Source organism: Cavia porcellus, unplaced genomic scaffold (genome assembly GCF_034190915.1).
Source record: "Cavia porcellus strain 051 isolate PalLab524CR breed Dunkin Hartley unplaced genomic scaffold, mCavPor4.1 scaffold_32, whole genome shotgun sequence".
Lineage (NCBI taxonomy): Eukaryota > Metazoa > Chordata > Mammalia > Rodentia > Caviidae > Cavia > Cavia porcellus.
The window spans coordinates 12,068,246-12,085,939 of NW_026947515.1; the positions used below are offsets into that span (position 1 = coordinate 12,068,246).

At 41.3% G+C, this 17,694-nt stretch overlaps 1 protein-coding gene across 1 annotated transcript in view; it reads left to right on the forward strand.

Annotated features, from left to right (window-relative positions):
* The first annotated feature begins 7,204 nt into the window (after positions 1 to 7,204).
* Positions 7,205 to 17,694, forward strand: part of Slc5a10 (solute carrier family 5 member 10) — a 74,444-nt gene continuing 63,954 nt past the window's right edge. The window contains exon 1 of the mRNA XM_005001646.4: positions 7,205 to 7,434. Coding sequence (XP_005001703.1) covers positions 7,321 to 7,434 — 114 coding nt within the window. The 5' untranslated portion in view covers positions 7,205 to 7,320. The remainder of the gene's footprint in view (positions 7,435 to 17,694) is intronic.

Here is a 17,694-nt window from a genome sequence, read left to right on the forward strand (position 1 = left end):
AAGTATGTGGTAATCATGATTCCCCATTATGTGGCTTTGAAGCCTTATCAAGTTTTCACTCATTAATTGGAATGGCTTTATTCTGGGCTGTTTGATATTATTGCCTATGATGATATGAACAGCTATTTTGAAGAAAACAAGATATCATAATAGCTAGTGCTGATTTAATATCATCTTGTTTTGAAGTCCCACCAAACTGTTGTTCTTCTGTCTCCATTGGTTTTATCATGTTGTATCTTAACTGGATTATTATTATATGTGATAGTATAAACAAAAATTTTTATAGGCAAAGAGATTGTATAGAAACCATTGTTCGTTTTCCATTAGCTGGTTCTAAATACCCTGTAATACTTTCATCCTCTTGAATGGTTTCACACTGTCTTGCTATGCTTGATGCTATAGTATACAAAGTTATATTCAAATATTTCAAGGAAAAAGACACTATGGTAACTACTATTAAGTCAGGTTATCTGTGGTGAAGCACTAGGTTGCTGAAATTGTTATGTTTTGACCTGTATTGTTCCGTTACGTCCTCTTTTATCTCAATCTCCCCCTTTTTCTTAAAAAAAGTTATTTATTTTTTTTATTATTATCTTTTTAATTAAGGGAAAAAATTAGCAGGATATACCATAGTAACTTTTTTGATTTCCTATTAACTTGATTGAAGCCCTGTATTACTCCCACTATCTTGTTTTGACTGATTTTACTCTGTTCCGTTCTGTTTGATAGTATCAAGTTTGAGGGTATAGGCAACTACTTTGAAGGCAATAAGATTCACTATATGCCCATTTTGGTTTGACTATTATCTTCTTTTGAAATCCTGTAATGTTTCCAATGTTAAGTTTTTTTGGTCTTGTTCTATACTGTTTTGTTCAATTTTATTATACCTAATGATATAGGCAATTCTTTTTAAGGTAGTAAGAGGCATTATGGTAACCATTGTTGATTACCTTCTATTCTGTTTTTACATCATGTGCTATGTCTATCCTTTGTTTTGACTGACTGCTTTGTTTTGTCATATTTGGTTTTATTCTTTTCCAAAAAAAAGTAATAAGAACTATGGGAGTAATAAAACCCAAAAGGTATAAAATTTGTTGTAAAAAGAGAGGGGGAAAAAAGTGCTCCAAAGGATACAACTGCAAGTGTGTTTAGGTGTGTTAAGATAGATGACCATATTACTAAGTTTTTGTTGGATCACTGAACACAACTGTTTGCAGTCTCACTGTTTGAATGTCTACTTTGTATGCTTTAATCCTGTAACTTGAAGAAGTATTTCTAAGATGACAGTATCTAATCTATTAACTAGTGATTTCTTACTGTTTTTTTTTTTTTTGAAACTCTGTATTACTTGTACTGTCATACTGTTTTGTTTTGTTTTTTTCCTTTAAATTAAAAAAAGAGAGAGAGAGAGAGGGACAGAGTCTCACTGTGTCACACAGGCTGGCCCAGACCTCTGGACTCAGGTGAACCTCTTGCCTAAGCCTCTCAAGCTGGGACTGCAGGCTCTGCCACCACACCTGGCGTAGATTTTGTTGTTGTTTGCTTGCTTGGTTTGAATCTAGAGCCTTGTGCTTGTGCTCTGTCACTGAGTTACACCCACAGCCCCTGTCAGTTTTTCCTCAGATATTCTGGAGTATTATTGCTTTGTGTGCATATGGGTATAGTTGTTAAATCTTGAAGAATTGGTCCTTTCATCAATGTATAACAACTTTCTTTGTCTCTTGTGATCTTTGTTGACTTAAAGAATACCTTACCAGGTAGTCATACAGCCATTCCTGCCCTATGTGATTGGTGTTTGCATATAAAACATATTTTTAAATTTTCCACTCTTAAACTTTCATTTTTGCACTTGGATTTAAAATTAGTCTCTTGTAAACAGCATATTGTTGAACTATATTTTTTAGCCATTTTGATAATCTCTTTCAGCTGAAGAGTTTAATCCATTTACAATTAAAGAAATTACTAGTCAAAAAGAATTTTCTTCTATCATTTATTGTGGTTTTATATTATTTTTGTTTCTCATTTCTTCCATTATTGCCTTTTTGTATGTTTGGTGTTTTTTTTTCCCTGTAGTATTCCCTTTTTTTTGTTTTGTATTCCAGTGTTATTCTTTCCTCTTTCTTTTTTATATATTCTTTATTTTCTTAGGTGGTTACTTTGGGGATTGCAAAGAACATCTTAAACTTCTAATACTCTAACTTGAATAATACAGACTTAGGTTCAATTGTATACAGATACTATTCCTATATGTCTCTATCCTTTTTTCTAAATGGTATTGGCACAAATTCTGTTTTTATGCATTGTGTGCCCATTAATATAACTGTTAGTCTGTGAATTTGACTTCTAAATCATCTAGAAAAAAATCAGTTACAAACCAAATATACAATAGTGACCTTTATTTTTACCTAAATAATTCCCAATTTTTTATGGTTTTCCATTTATCTTGGTAAATTTGTTTGTTGGTTTTGTCTTTTTGAGACAGGTTTTTGCTATGCAGTTCTCACTGGCCTTGAGCTCACTTTGTAGCCCAGGTTGGCCTTGAACTTGCAGTGATCCTCTTGCCTCAGCCTCCCAATGCTGGGATTACAGATGTGTACCACCACTCCCAGCATTCCCTTGGGTTCTTTTATTTAGTGTTTGTTTCTTGTAGGGCAGGTCTAATAGTAGCAAACTGCTTTAGTGTATTGGTCACCTTTTCACTGCTGGGACAAAATATCAGACAAACACAATTTAAAGGAGAAGTTTAAATTGTGTGGCTCCCAGTCTCTCGGGTTTCAATCCAAGGCAGACACAGCAGGAATGCTGCTCACTTCATAGTGGCCAGGAAGCAACACGAAAGGGAAAGAGCCTAAGAAAAGATGTCCCTCGAGGCATCGCCCTGGTGACCTCCCTCCTCTAACTGGACCCTGCTGTCTTGCAGCACTCAGCTGTGCACTCATCAGTGGGTTAATGCATCTGTGGGGCTGACAGCTTCAGGTCAGCCACCTCCTAGACATCTCTTAATCCGGTCAAGTTGACAATCAATATTAACCACCATGCTTAGTTTTATTTTTTTAAATCTGGAAATCTCAATTTCTCCTTCAGTCTTTACCACACTTTTTACCAGATTAAAAAAAAATCTTGATTTCCTTCTCTTCCCTGTCTCTGTCTCTGTCTCTGTCTCTCTCTCTCTCTCTCTCTCTCTCTCTCTCTCTCTCTGTCTCTCTCTCTCTCTTTCTCTCCTACCTTTAGTAGTTGTAGTAGTAGTAATAGTAGTAGTACCAGTAATAGATTGAACTCAGGGCCTTATCACTGCACTACATACCAAGCTCTTTTCTTTTCTTTTCTTTCTTTCTTTCTTTCTTTCTTTCTTTCTTTCTTTCTTTCTTTCATTTTGCTTTGTTTTATTAGAGGGAGCTCACTAAGTTCATGTCACCCAAGCTCGAACTTGGAATCTTCCTGCCTCAGCCTCCCAGAGTGCTAGAATTACAGGTGTGCATCATGCCTGGCTTCATTTACAGATTTTTTAACTTTCATTTTAAACTGTTATCTCAATACCTGATTTCCAATCAGAACTTCATGCTTATTTTATTGAGAATTCCTTGTATATGACAAGTAACCTCTGTTACTGCTTTTATAGTTCTCTGCATCTTATTTGCTCTGGGTGAGTGATTTGGGGATAACAGTGCACAATGTGTATCATTATTTCCTGATTGATATGTTTTGATTGTTTTTTCTCTTTGAAATAGAATGGATTTAAACAAAAAAAGAGTCTCTGTGTCTCGATATTCTGATAACATAAACATAATATGCCTTAGTGTGCATCACTTTGAGTTTATCTAGCTTGGAGTTCACTTTGCTTCTTAGATATGTATATGTTTTTCATTAAACTGGGGGTGACCTTAACTATTATTTCTTCTAATTTTTTCCGTTATTTAGTCTCTGTTTCTCTCTTGTTCCCTCTCTCTCTGTCTCTCTCTGTCTCTGTCTCTCCCTGTCTCTCTGTCTGTCTCTGTCTGTGTTTCTCTCTCTCTCTCTCTCTCTCTCTCTCTCTTTCTCTCTCTCTCTCTCTCTCTCTCTCTGTCTTCTCCACCCATCCCTTCTCCATTTCTCTTTTCCTTCTCTTCCCGGGAGTCTTTCAAGGTGTGTATTTCATTTCATGATGTCTCTCACAGGCCCTGTAGGCTCAGTTGATTTTTATTTGTTCTTTTGAATTTTTTCCCTCATACTGAATGATTTAAATTTTCTAAACTTCAGGTTCACGGATCTACCTTTCTGCTCAAACCTGCCATTGAACCCATCTAGGAAAAATTTTATTGCTGTCATTATTCTTACAAGCTCCAGAACTTCTAAATTGTCTCCTTTCAAATATATTTCTTTATTACCATTCCCTATTTATTCATGCATCATTCCTTTGGATTTTCCTTATGGTTTTCATTAGCCATAAAGACCACAGTTATTTTAATGGCTGTAGATTGTAATACCTGGGCTTCCATGGGCATGATTTTTGTCAGATTCCTTCTTTCCTGGGAATAGACTGTATTTTCCCATTTCTTTATGTGCTTTCTAGATATTGTTGTTGTTGTTATTGAGAATTGAACATTTTCAAGTATTACAATGTTACCTTTGGAAATTAGATTCTTTGCCTCCAAAGAGGCATTTAGTGACTTTCCAAATTGCTTTTTTGCAATATGTGTATTACTTATTGTTTGTGGACACTAAAAGTTATTTAATATCTGAAATTATCTAGTGATTACCCATCCAAAGAGAGGAAAGAATCCAACAAGGAATGAACAGATGGCACAGATGGCATGGCCTTGAGGAATCAGTAATCCCTACCAGGTAGGCCCAAGGTAGAGAAACTTCAAGGTTTGGAGGTGACTTGGTCCAAGGGGAAGTTTGGGGCAACAGGTGCTTCCCGGGAGGGGAAGCGGGCAGGTCTCTAGGGCCGTGATCAGCAGCCACTGTCAAGGTGAAGAAGGCCTGGGGTAGCACTGGTGTCCCCACTGAGCCACAAAGCCTTGAAGAAGGGCAGGTTTGGTAGAGGATGAAAGCTGGTGTGCAAGTATGTGGTGTTCAAGGGGAGCTTCTGAGTAGGCAGCTGGAGGTGAGCACCCAAAAGCTGGCCCTGGGTCCGCGAAGGCAAGCCAGCCAGGAAGCGCTGGCAGGAGGTACTGGGACCTGCGCAGATGCAGGTGCCAGGAATGGTGGACTGGCAGGCATTCAGGAATCACTGGTTGTCTGTGAGCAGTCAGGTGGGGCCAGGTGGGCCTTTAAGTGGTGATTAGGGCTTGAGATGGGTATGTTACAGAAGCAGCCTGGCTGTGGCTCTTGCATACAGTACTCATGCCATGTGGTATCCTGCGCTGCCTCCAGATTCTGCAGAGGGTCCCCACCAGCAAGAAGGGCCTTATCAGATACAGCCATGTGTCTCATTGACCTTTGACCTTTGAAACTGTAGAACTGTGAGCTAAATAAACCTTATTCTTCTTTTCTTGAGACAGGGTCTCACTAACTGGTCTCAAATTTACTATGTAGCCCAGGATCATAGGCCCTCCTCCCCAGCCTTCCATGTTCTTGGGATTAGGGGCAAGCATCACCATGCCCAAACTTTTTATTTGTTTTGAGACAGGGTCTTGCTATGTAGTTTAAACTAGCATTGAATTTGATAATTCTGTGTAGCCCAAACTGGTCTCAAATTTGTGATCGTCCTGCCTCAGCCTCCTGAGTGCTAACAGTGTGATGTGTACCACTGCACCATACAAAACCTTTATTCTTTATAACTTATCCATAAGCCAGAAGAGCTGGGTTCATGCTACGTTCCATGGGGGTGGGATAGGGGTGCATTGGAAGGCTGGGTGCAAGGTGACGTTTCTCCCCATGGCATGTGCCTGGGTTCATGTAGTATTTCTCCCTCTCTTCTTCAGCTACTGCGCTGTCACTGTGCTTGTTCTTCTGGGAAGAATCAGCAAACTCCAGAGTCCTGCCTCTAGGATTTTGAATAAGAAGGGTTCATGATTATCTGTAAGTGGTTTGCTTCCTTCTGAGACTGAGGAGCCTTAGTAAAAGACCCAGCTGGGTCCTTCGGCCTGGTGCAAACAAGCTTTTGATTCACAGTACATTTCAAGCAGTCGGCTGGGAAGTGGATTCTTTCTGAGGCTCACTGTTGGGAGGCAACATGACTGGAAAAGGGCAGCCCTAGCCTGCTCTCAGCAATGACTTTCCCCTCCTCTGCCTGCTCCTGAGTGTGGAATTCATCCTTGCCCCACCTCAAGGTTGCTGAGTAACAGGCACAGCTAGGCCTTCAGGCCAGCATGTTCCCGGCAGCAGCCGCTCCAAGCTCTCCAGATGGCCTGCGTGCTTGGTTAAGCTCCACACACTTTGCCAAGCCTTGTTCTGAGCTGCTGAGCAGAGGAGGGAGCCGGGTGGGGTGAGTGACCAGGCCGAGGCTAATCTAACCTAGGCCCTGACAGAATCCAAACAGAACCAGAGCTCACACTGTCATCTTGGGGCCAGAGCTAAACTCAGCTTTGCCCATTAAGTGGCTGCATAGACAGGTGGCTCTGTTCCCTCAACTGGGAATGAGGTGTCCCGCATGTCACATGGTCACTTTCAGCATAAATGGGAGCATAAATGGAAGCATGTACAGAGCAGTGACACAAAGTCCTCAGGGTTTGACAGCATTGGGTGCCCCACACAAATGTCCCAGCCAGACTCTGACCAAATGAATGGTCAAGTGGAATGACTCTGCCTCTCCCCGGGCTAGAAGAGCAGAAATGTCGGCAACAGGACTTACTGTCTGTCGTGGGACATTTCCGAGACTGGCACTTTATTGCTGAAGGTAAACTCTAATGTAGGAGCCACCATCCCAAGTCTGTCTCAGTCCACTCACAGTCTAATGTCCACAGAGGATGTGGCTTCCATCCAACAGTGTCCCCAGAAGGAAGGCACCTGTCCCAGTGCCTTCTACAAATCAAATACAGACTGAACTACCTGTTCAGCAACGCAGCGTTTTCCTTCTGGGACCACTTGAGATTTCTTTAGAGCTATTCAACTCCATTATTCTCCCCCCGACATCCACTGAGATTAAGAAGGTGCCGCTCCTCCTCTCCCTTTCCTCCAGCTTACCCCAACTTCTATGCTCTGGAATTTGCTCTTCATAAAAGGCCAAAGGCGTTGAAATTGCACTTTGAAGCAGTCACTCTGTGCGCAGCCACATCCTGGGCTACAGATGCCACCATCTCCACTCAGTTTAATGATCAATTAATTCCTGGTCAGAGAGCCCTTTCTGACCTGGTTTGTCCTCAGACGCTCAAGCTCAGAGCTGGCAACTGCTGCAGGATGGTGGCTAACAATTCCACTGGGGACCTCCACGCTTCGGGGTCGCAGCTGAGTGTGACTGACATTGTTGTCATCGCTGTCTACTTTGCCGTGAACGTGGCTGTGGGCATATGGGTGAGAGAACTCGGGTGGCTGCCAACTGGGCTCTCAGGGTGGTCACCTGGGATGGGAACCAGGGCTCAGCATGCTCCTAGAATATCTGTGTAAATCTTGCCTGATGGCCTCCACCTGAACAACAGAGTCATGGGGTTCCCTGGCTACTTCCAGAGGCAGGGAGGACCACATGGAGCTTAGGCTGTCTTTACTTTTATCAAGCTCCTCAGTGGTTTAGCCTAACCCTAGTTCATAAGCCCCTTCACTTCCACTTGATAAGAGAGACATGATTTGTCCCAGAGGGTGCCAGCCCCTTTCCAAACCCCATCCTTCCCAGAGCCCCCATGAAAGGTCACCCTCATGTACAGATGAACAAGCTGCAGGAGGCTGGTGTTAGGTCTGAGAAGAGTAGAGGAAGAAGGGAAGGAAGGAGTGGGAGTAGAGAAGGAAGGAGTGGAAGGGGTGGAGTGGAGTGGCCGGCGGTGGCTGCAAAGATAAGAAGTATAAAGTATAAGTAACCTTTATTTTGGGAATACGGGGAGAGACCCCCCGGCCCCTGGGGCACAGCATCTCCACCCCGGGGCTGGCAGTCTCTCTCTGGTACACTCTCCCTTGAACACGTGGAGTGAGGCCCATAAGTAGCCTCTGTCTGGGGTGGACCCTAAGGGGTATTAGGTATTCACAGGTAGCCCATTGGCACACGTTTGGCGCCAGAGGTAGGTTACTAAGCGCAGGGGTATAGGGTTACAGGTAAATCTCTAAGGGGCGGGGGAGGCAGGAGCTCCTTAATTTGGCTGAGGCTTCTCCTGGTTAAAGTGTCCGGTCTGGGCCAGCAACTCTTTCATATCCCGTCTTATGATTATTAGGAAAAGGGGCGAAGATTTCTCTCTGTAACTACTTCCTGCTGGCTGAGGGCGCTGTATTGGGGTCTAGGGGAGTCCACGGGATAAAGGTTGATGCCCAGGTAGACGCTGATGTTAGGTGTTTTAGCCAGGACAACTTCACTTTTCCTAGTAATCATAAGACGGGATACGAAAGGGTTACTGGCCCAGCCCAGACACTTTAACCAGGAGAAGCCTCAGCCAAATTAAGGAGCTCCTGCCTCCCCCGCCCCTTAGAGATTTACCTGTAACCCTAAACCCCTGCGCTTAGTAACCTACCTCTGGCGCCAAACATGTGCCAATGGGCTACCTGTGCATCCCTAATGCCCCTTGGGGTCCACCCCAAACAGAGGCTACTTAGGTGACTCACTCCACGTGTTCAGAGAGAGTGTGTGTTCCAGGGAGAGATCGCCGCCCCCGGGGTGGAGATGCTGTGCCCCGGGGGCCGGGGGGGTCTCTCCCCGCATTCCCGAAATAAAGGTTACTTATATTTTATACTTCTTATCTTTGCAGCCACCGCCGGCCACTCCACTCCATCCCTTCCACTCCTTCCTTCTCTACTCCCACTCCTTCCTTCCCTTCTTCTTCTACTCTTCTCAGACCTAACAGCTGGAACTCACCGGAGGAGCCCTCCATGGTGGAAAGAAATTCTTAGGTATATCCCCAATCCAGGCTTCAAGGTGCTTACCACTGGAAGATGGGCTGGGACAGGTCCCTTTTCATGTAGTCCTAGAGCCCGATGGAGTCCTTAAGCCCTGACAACCTCCTGAGGAGAATGGATACCTGTTCTTGTCTTATGTGACTCCGGGTCTAAATCTGAGGCCCTGGGAATGGGTGGCAGGTCAAGTGCCCCGTGCTTTCTGGTCTTCAGTGTTTTGATCTGTGATATGGGCATACCAGCTGCCTCACAAAGTGAGGTCTCTTACAGAAGGGCCCGGCGCAGGACAGGGCCCTGCTACTGGGTGCCCATAGGGGTGGCTGTGGAAGGGGGGTGAAGGTGACTATTGGTGGTCAGAGTGGTGGTGGTAATGGTAGGGTGATTGCAATGGTAGAGGTGGTGCTGGTAGCAGCAACTGAAACTAATTGTGAATAGTTAAATTACGAGTGACCCAGGGCTGGTCATCTGCAAAGCTGGGGTCTAGTCCTGGCTCTGCTTGGTGCACAGGCACCCCTCCCTTTATTGTACTTTGCAGATATTGAGTGTTTTAAAAATAGAAGGCTGTGTCAGTCACAAAATTATCAGGGTTTTGTCATAACGGCATGTGCTCACTGTGTCATCAGGCCACATTTAAAATGGGCCACTTCTACAATATTTCAAACCTTTTTGTTTTTACTATACTTGCTGTGGTGATATGTTGCCAGGAATCTTTATGTTTCTGTTATCATACGGAGACACCACGCCCTGTCCGTGTAAGATGGTGAACTTGGTGGATGTGTCCTGTGTGTTCCTCTCCCCCCTCCCTAATTCTCTCACTCCTACCTGTTTCCTGAGATACAACATTGAAATGAAGCTAATTAGTAATCCTGCAATGGCCTCTAAGTGTTCAAGTCAAAAAAGGAGCCACACATTTTTCATTTTAAATCAAAAGCTAGCAATGATTAAACTCGGTGAGGAAGGCATGTGGAAAGGGGAGATAGATTAATGGCCAGGTCTCTTGTGCCAAACACTTACCCAAACTGTGAATGCAGAGGAGAAATTCTTAAACAGAATTGGAAGTGCTACTCCAGTGAACACAGCAAAACAGCTTCATTGCTGAAATAGTTTCAGTGGTCTGCATGGAAGAACAAGTCAGCCACAGCATTCCCTAAAGCCAAAGACTAATCTAGACCAAGGCTCCAGCTGTCTGCATCTCTGTGAAGGCCGAGAGAGGCAAAAAAATGTCAGAAGATGAGTCTAGAGTCAACAGAGGTTGTTTTGTGCAGAATAAGAAAAGAAGCCGTCCCACAGCATCAAAGTGCAAGTTGGCAGAGGGGCTACAGCAGGCACCCCAAAGGTCCAGCTGAGGTCTCTGATGAGAGTGGCTGCACGGAACAGCAGGTTTTCATAGTAGACGGAAAAGCTTCCTGTTGGAAGAAGATGCCATCTGGCGCTTACTTTCATAGCTAGAGAGGAGCTAAGGCTGACTTCAAAGCCTCAGAGGACAGGCTGGCTCTCCTGTTGGGGCTAAGGCTGCTGGTGACCTAAGCCGAAGCCGAGGAGCACTCACCACCCTGACTGTCCTGGCGATACAAATCCACTCTGCCTATAAAGGGAACAGCAAGGCCTGGATGACACCCATCTGTTTAATATATATTTTGAAAAGCCAAACAGCCTCATTACTGAAATAAAGTTCAGGAGTCTGGCTAGAACAAGCCAGACACAACATTCATTTAAGCCAAAGACTATTGGATTCTTTTAAACACGTTTTAATGAATATTTTAAGCACACCATTGAGATCTGCTACTCAGGGGGAAAAAAATTCATTTGAAAATATTACTGCTGGTTGACTGTGTACCTGGTCACCTAAGAGCTCTGATGGAGATGTGCAGTGAGATTAGTGTCGTTTTCCTGGCTGCCAGCAGCATCCGTTCTGCAGCCCATGGGTCAAGGAGTAGACTTTCTAACGTCAATATATGTAAAGTGCATTTCATAAGGTCATAGCTAGCACTGGTAAAGTGATTCCTCTGGATCTGGACAAAATAAATTGAAAACCTGGTAGAGATTCACCATTCTAGATGCTACTGAGAACATTAAAGATTCTTGTGAGGAGGTCAAAACATCAACATTATTAGGAGTTCACATGGTTGATTCCAACCCTCATGGAATGGCTTTAAAGGCGTTCAAGACTTCAGTTGAGGATATAATTGCAAATACAATTATGTTTTTGAACTCTTTATCAAAGAGCAGATAGATGGACATCCCTGGGGTTGTTTCTGTACCTTGTATTCTGTTCTATTGAGTCTGTTTTGTGCCAGTACCATGTTGCTTTTATCACTGTGACTTTGTGCTATTATTTCAAGTCCAGGACTGTGATTCCTCTTGCTTTTCTATTGTTATCCAGGATTGCCATGGTATTCTGAATCTCCTATGGTTCCATATGAATTTTAGAATTGTTTTCTCTAGTTCTGTGAGAAATGCTGTTAGTATTTTGATTGGAACTGTGTTGAATCTGTATATTAGTTTTGGAAGTATGGTCATTTTAACTATATTGGTTCTGCCTATCCAGGAACAAGGGATATCTTTCCATATTTCAAGGTCATGTTCAGTCTCCTTTTTCAGAAGACAGTAGTTTTTGTTGTAGAGGTCTTTTACTTCCTTGGTCAGGTTAATTCCTAAGTATTTAATTTTTCTGATGCTATGGTGAATGGCATTGTTTTCTTAATTTCTTTCTCAATGAGTTCATTTTTGGTGCACAGGATTGCTATTAACTTTTATGTATTGATTTTCTATCCTGATACACTGTTAAATTTGGTTAATTCTAGGAGGCCTTTCATAGAATTTTTTGGGTCTTCTATGTAGAGGATCATGTCACCAACAAATAATGATAATTTGACTTCTTCCTTTGCTATACATAGCTCTTCTGTTTCTTTCTCTTGCCTGACTGCCCTGGTTAATGTTTCAGTCACTACACTGAATGGAGACTATATTGATGTCCATGTCTTGTTCCAGATTTTAGAGAATTAGCTCTCAGGTTTTCCCCCAATTACTGTAATGCTGGCAGTGTGTTTGTCATAAATGGCTTTTATCAAGTTGACATAAGGTCCTTCTATATGTGTTTTCTTCATGGTTTATACTATGCATGGATGTTGGATCTGAGTGTATGGTTGCAGTGCAGTCTCATTATGCAGTTTAGTCTGGCCTTGAACTCGCTGTTTAACTCATGCACGCTCAAAATCGTGGCAGTCCTCCTGCCTCAGTTGCCCAAGTACTGGGGTTACATCTCTGGATGCTGAGTTTTGTCAAATGGCCTTTCTGTATCTATTGAGAGGATTTGTGATTTTTGCCCTTGCTTTTATGTGATGTATCACATTTGTTTATTTGCCTACATTGAACCCGCCTTGTATCCTTGGGATGAAGCCTACCTGGTCATGATGTATGGTTTCTTTTTTGTGATTGGTTGCATTCTGTTTGACGGTATTTTGGTGAGGATTTTTGCATCTTTGTTCTGTAAAGACATTGACCTGTAGTTCTCTTTTCTGGCAGGGTCATTGTCTGGGTTTGAAGTCAGGGTAATGCTAGTTTCCAGGAACGATTTTAGGAGTATGTCTTTCCTTTAAGTTTCATTAGAGTTTGAGGGATGTTGGGCGTTAGATCCTCCTTGAAGTTCTAAAATTCAACAGTGAATCCACTGAGTCCTGAGCTATTCTTAGTTGGTAGGGTTTTTTTAACTACTATTTCAATTTATTGTCTGTTATCAGATTATTCAGGGTTTTTAATATATTTTTTTGGTTTAGTTTTGGTAACTCATATATATCTAGGAATCTATCCTTTTCTTCTGAATTCTTCAACTTTTTGTGCATGTTTTTGAAGTAGCTACTAATAATCGTCAGCGTTTTGACAATGTCTGTTGTTATTCCCAATTTTTTCCATTTGTAATTGCATTGATTTGGGTCTTTCCTTTTTTTTTTTTTTTTTTTTGTAAGATTGGATGTTTGCATATTTTGCTTATTCTTCCAAAGAACTACCTCTTCTTGATTCTTTGTATTTTATTAGTCTCCATTTCATTGATTTCTCCTCAGATCTGTAAGATTTCCGCCTTTGTCCTACCTTTGGGTTTGGGTTCTTCTTTTTCTAGGACCTTGAGATACATAATTAAATTGTTTATTTGGACTCTTTCTGATGTGGGCATTCAGAGGTATAAACTTCCCTCTTAGGACTACTTTCATCATGTCAAATACGCTCTGATTATCATCTGCTTCTAGGAATTGTCTAATTTTTCCTTGATTTTTTCTGTGACCCATTGATTATTCGAGAGAGTATTGTTTAATATCCATATGTTTGCGTAAATTCTGTGCTTTTATTTCTTTCTTGCTTTTTCTTTTTCTTTTTCTTGTTTTGTCTTTTTGAGACAAGGTTTCACTGCACAGTTCAGGCAGGCCTTGAATTTGCTTATGTAGCCCAGGCTGACCTAGAACTCACTGCATCTCTCCTGCCTCAGCCTCCCTAGTGCTGGAATTTCAGGCATGTTACCACCACGCCTGGCCTCTGTGTTTTCTTTTGCCACTATTTGTAATTTTATTGTACAATGATCTGATAACATCTATGGGAAATGTTTTATTCTTTTGCATTTACTTAAGCATGTTTTATGGGCTAATCTGTGGTCTATTTTGGAGAAGTTCTTTGTATTGCTCAGAAGAATGTATATTCTGTTTTTGAACACAATGTAGGTATCTATTAAATCCATTTGTTTAAAGGTTTGGTTCAACACTGATATTTCTTTGTTGATTTTTTTGTGTGGTTGATCTGTTTATGACAGTAGAGTATTGAGGTTCCCCCCTATAATTAGGTTGATGTTCATCTCATCTGTTTATCTAATTGTTTATGTTCACTAATATTTGTTTTTATGAAGTTAGATGTGCTGGTTTTTAATGCATACATGTTTAAAGTTGTTATCTCTTCCTGTTGAATTATTCCCATAACCAACTTGTAATGACAGTCTTTGCCTCTTCTGACCAGTTTTGGGTTTAAATCTACTTTGTCTGAAAATAGGATAGCTACACCGCTTTTTTGGGGGTTCCTGTTTCATGGAATATTGTTTCTCATTCTTTGATTGTTAGTCTACGAGTTTCCTTTGGAATTAAATGTGTCTCTTATATACAATACGCAGTTGAAATTTGTTTCTTAATCTATTCTGCCAATCTGTGTCTTTTGATTGGCGAATAGAGACCTTCACATTTTATATTACTAATAAGTACTGAATTATTGTCATTGAATTACTTTCTTGTTGTTGCCTTGTAGTCTGGCCTTGTGTTGGACTTCTTGGGTTTTGCCTATGATGTGTCATGGAGAAGTATTTTTCTGATCATAACTATTTGGGGTTCTATATACTCCACTTATCCTGTATGTTAGATTCTTTTCCCTTATTTGGAAAGTTTCCTGTTATTATTTCTATAAACAGATATTTTATGCCATTTGTGCTATCTTTTGATTTTTAATTAATTCAAATCTTAGTCTTCTTTGTGTCGTCCAGCAATTGTCGGATCCATTTTTCATGTTCTCTTATTTTTTATGATATTTCTGAATAATTGGTCACAAATATCAACCTGCCTTCTAGTTCTGACACTCTGTCCTCACACTGGTCTCTTCTTTTGTTCGTGTTTTCCATAGAACTTTGTAATTCAAATTTTTTTTTTTTTTTTTTTTTTTTGAGACGGGGTCTCACTATGCAGTTCAGGCTGGCCTTGAGCTCACTTTGTAGCCTAGGCTGGTCTCAAATTCACAATGATTCTCCTGCCTCAGCCTCCCAAGTGCTGGGATTGTAGGTGTATGCCACCATATGTACCTTTAACCTAGATTTATGTTTGGTACCCTTTGATATACTCTAATTCTTTGCTAACATTATGACTTACATTTTGTACTTTTTTGTTTGTTTGTCTGGGCATTTTTTGGTACCAGGGATCAAACTCACGACCGCACGTTTAGCAGGCGCTTATGCCACCGAGCTAAATCCCCAGTGAGGGTTTTGTATTGTTTAGTTCATCTAACTTTTTATTATTGTCCTCTGTAAACTCACTGATCATTTTCTTGATTATGTCCATTACTGTTCAGTTATATTTTCTGGAAGCTCCGTGAATCAAGCCTTATTGATCTCTTACTTTATCATTTCAAACAATTCAGCTGTGTGATTTTTATTTTCTCCCCATCAGTGCCTCATGAATCAGCTTTTGGAAAGTTTTGAGTTTTGGAGGCTTTTTTTTTCTTTGCACTGGAGATGGAACTCATGACCTCGCATTTACCAGGCAAGTGCTTGTGCCTCTGAGCTAAATCCTCAGATCTGGAGGCATTTTTAAAAATATTTTATTTTAAAGAGAAAAACAGATAAACAACTAATGAAAATGAGATTGAAACCAGGGCAGCAGGACAGTCACAGTACTTGACCCCTGGCCCACTGGAGCCACGTAGCAGTTATTCAGAGCGCAGGACACAGGCGTGGCATCTTGTCTAAACAGTGTTAGCACAAAACACTCTTTTCCAGGAACAAACAAAAGCTGGCTGATAACTACCTTACTATCTTGTATACACATACGTTTTTCCCTTTTACCCATTCTTCCTTTCCCCATCAGTTTGGTGCTTTTTGACAGTTTCTTCCCAATTCATAGTATCTATTGTCCTTTTTTTTATTTTAAAGAGAAAAAAGAAAAACAGAAAAATCAAGATGCAAACAAACCTAAAAAAGAAAAAAAGCAAAATGACCCAAAACAAACAAACAAAAAACAATAGCTAAATAGGTTTTCGAAACAAGATGGTAGGAATTTAACAATGGTTGTTATGCTGCATACTGTTATCTTCAAAATAGTTGCTCAGGTTACCAGATACAGGAATAAAACAAAACAGTAAAATGGAACAAAACATTGGATTTCAAAAAAAAATACAGAAGGAAATCCCCCATGCCCCACAGTTGCCACAACACACTGCCATCCTCCAATAGATGCCCAGCCCACCAGCCCAGGCCTGCAAAGTCACTCAGACAACTGGAGCATCAGGCTGCTCCTACCCCAGCTGCTATCATTTCACCCCAAGTCCTGGAATCAGCCAGTTACTTACGGGGGTCGGGGGACACAACACCGACACGACGACACGTGATACGCTCTTCTGGTTTCCCATCCCATGCACGAACTGGCTTATGGGAAGGCATGCTTTGTCCTCTTGCTGAGTCTCCTCCTAACCCCCATGGTGGAACCTGGCTCATGGGAAGGCATGCTTTATCTTCTTGTTGTCTCCACCTGATCCCAGTCACAGGAAGGCATACTCTGTCTTTGGAGGCATTTTGTTACCTGATCTTTTCATGTTTCTGGTGTGTGTGTGTGCACACACACATGCACATACACGCATATGCATGCACACAGGCACACTGAGGTTTGCAGTTGATCATAGTGGAAGGACTTTGTTGCTCATATGGAGACCTCTTAGTGTCTGCTGTTCAGTAATGCATTCTGAGCGTGGCTAACTATAGACCTCTGCCTCTGTCCCAAGACACAACTACCTCCGTTAGTCTGGGAGGAGAGGCTGCAATATAATCCATCTAGCACCCAGTTCTTTAGGAATGGGCCACCATATTGTGAATGACGAGAAGTCAAGTCAGATATTGGCAAACAGAAAAACTACTAATACCATCAACTCTGCCGCTGTGACAATATCAATAAAGTCATCAACAATAACGGCTACCAAGACAAACTCAATATTGACAAACACTAAGAACCTGCAACGCACCAGCCTTAACCACAGAAAACTGTAGTTATAAACACTGTATAGTTACTAAGTATCTACTAAATGCAATAACTGCACCTCCACTAACAATAGAAAAGTATTAACTACCTTCCTAAAGATTAATAAATTTAATGGTTATACTATTAAAGATAGAAGGAACAGCAAATGGGAGAATTAAAAATGTAAAATTTGAAAAATTTTCAACATCACTGGTTATTCGAGAGATGCAAATTAAAGCAACACTGAGATTCCACCTCACCCCAGAAAAAAGGGCTAATATCAAGAAATCAACCAATAACAAATGCTGGAAGGGCTTCTCTACTGTTGGTGAGAGTGCACACTGATGCAACCACTCTGGAAATCAGTGTGGAGATTGGAGGTCCCATTCGACCCAGCTCTTCCCCTTCTGGGTATCTTCCCAAAAGAATTTAAAACATCATACCACAGTGATATATGTACACCTGTGTTTGTAGCAACACAGTTTATAATAGCCAGATCTTGGAAACAACCTAAATGCCCATCGACTGAGGAATACATAAAAAAAGATGTGGTATTTCTATATAATTGAACACTATTCAGCCATAAAGAATGATAAACTGGACATTTTTATAGGTAAATGGATGCACCTTGGAAACATACTTATTAGTGAAATAAATATGTCACACATGTGTAAATCATCACATTGTTTCATTAGTATGATAAGGAAAACACATGTATTTTGTCCCAGAGAGAATGATGTCAGCCAAACAATGACTCAGGCCACACCTGCTTTTACTTTATCCCACTGTGAGCCATTTTGAGTTGACTTTTGAATATTCTAAGAAATTTATGATGTGCTATAAGGTTTGAGTTTTTTGCATGTGGACATCCAGTTGTTTCAGTGTATTTATTAAGGATATATTCCCTTTTCCACTTAACTGCTTTTACATCTTTGCCAGAAATCAAATGTCTGTTATGTATATCTTTTCTGGGACCTCATATTGGTACTTTGGT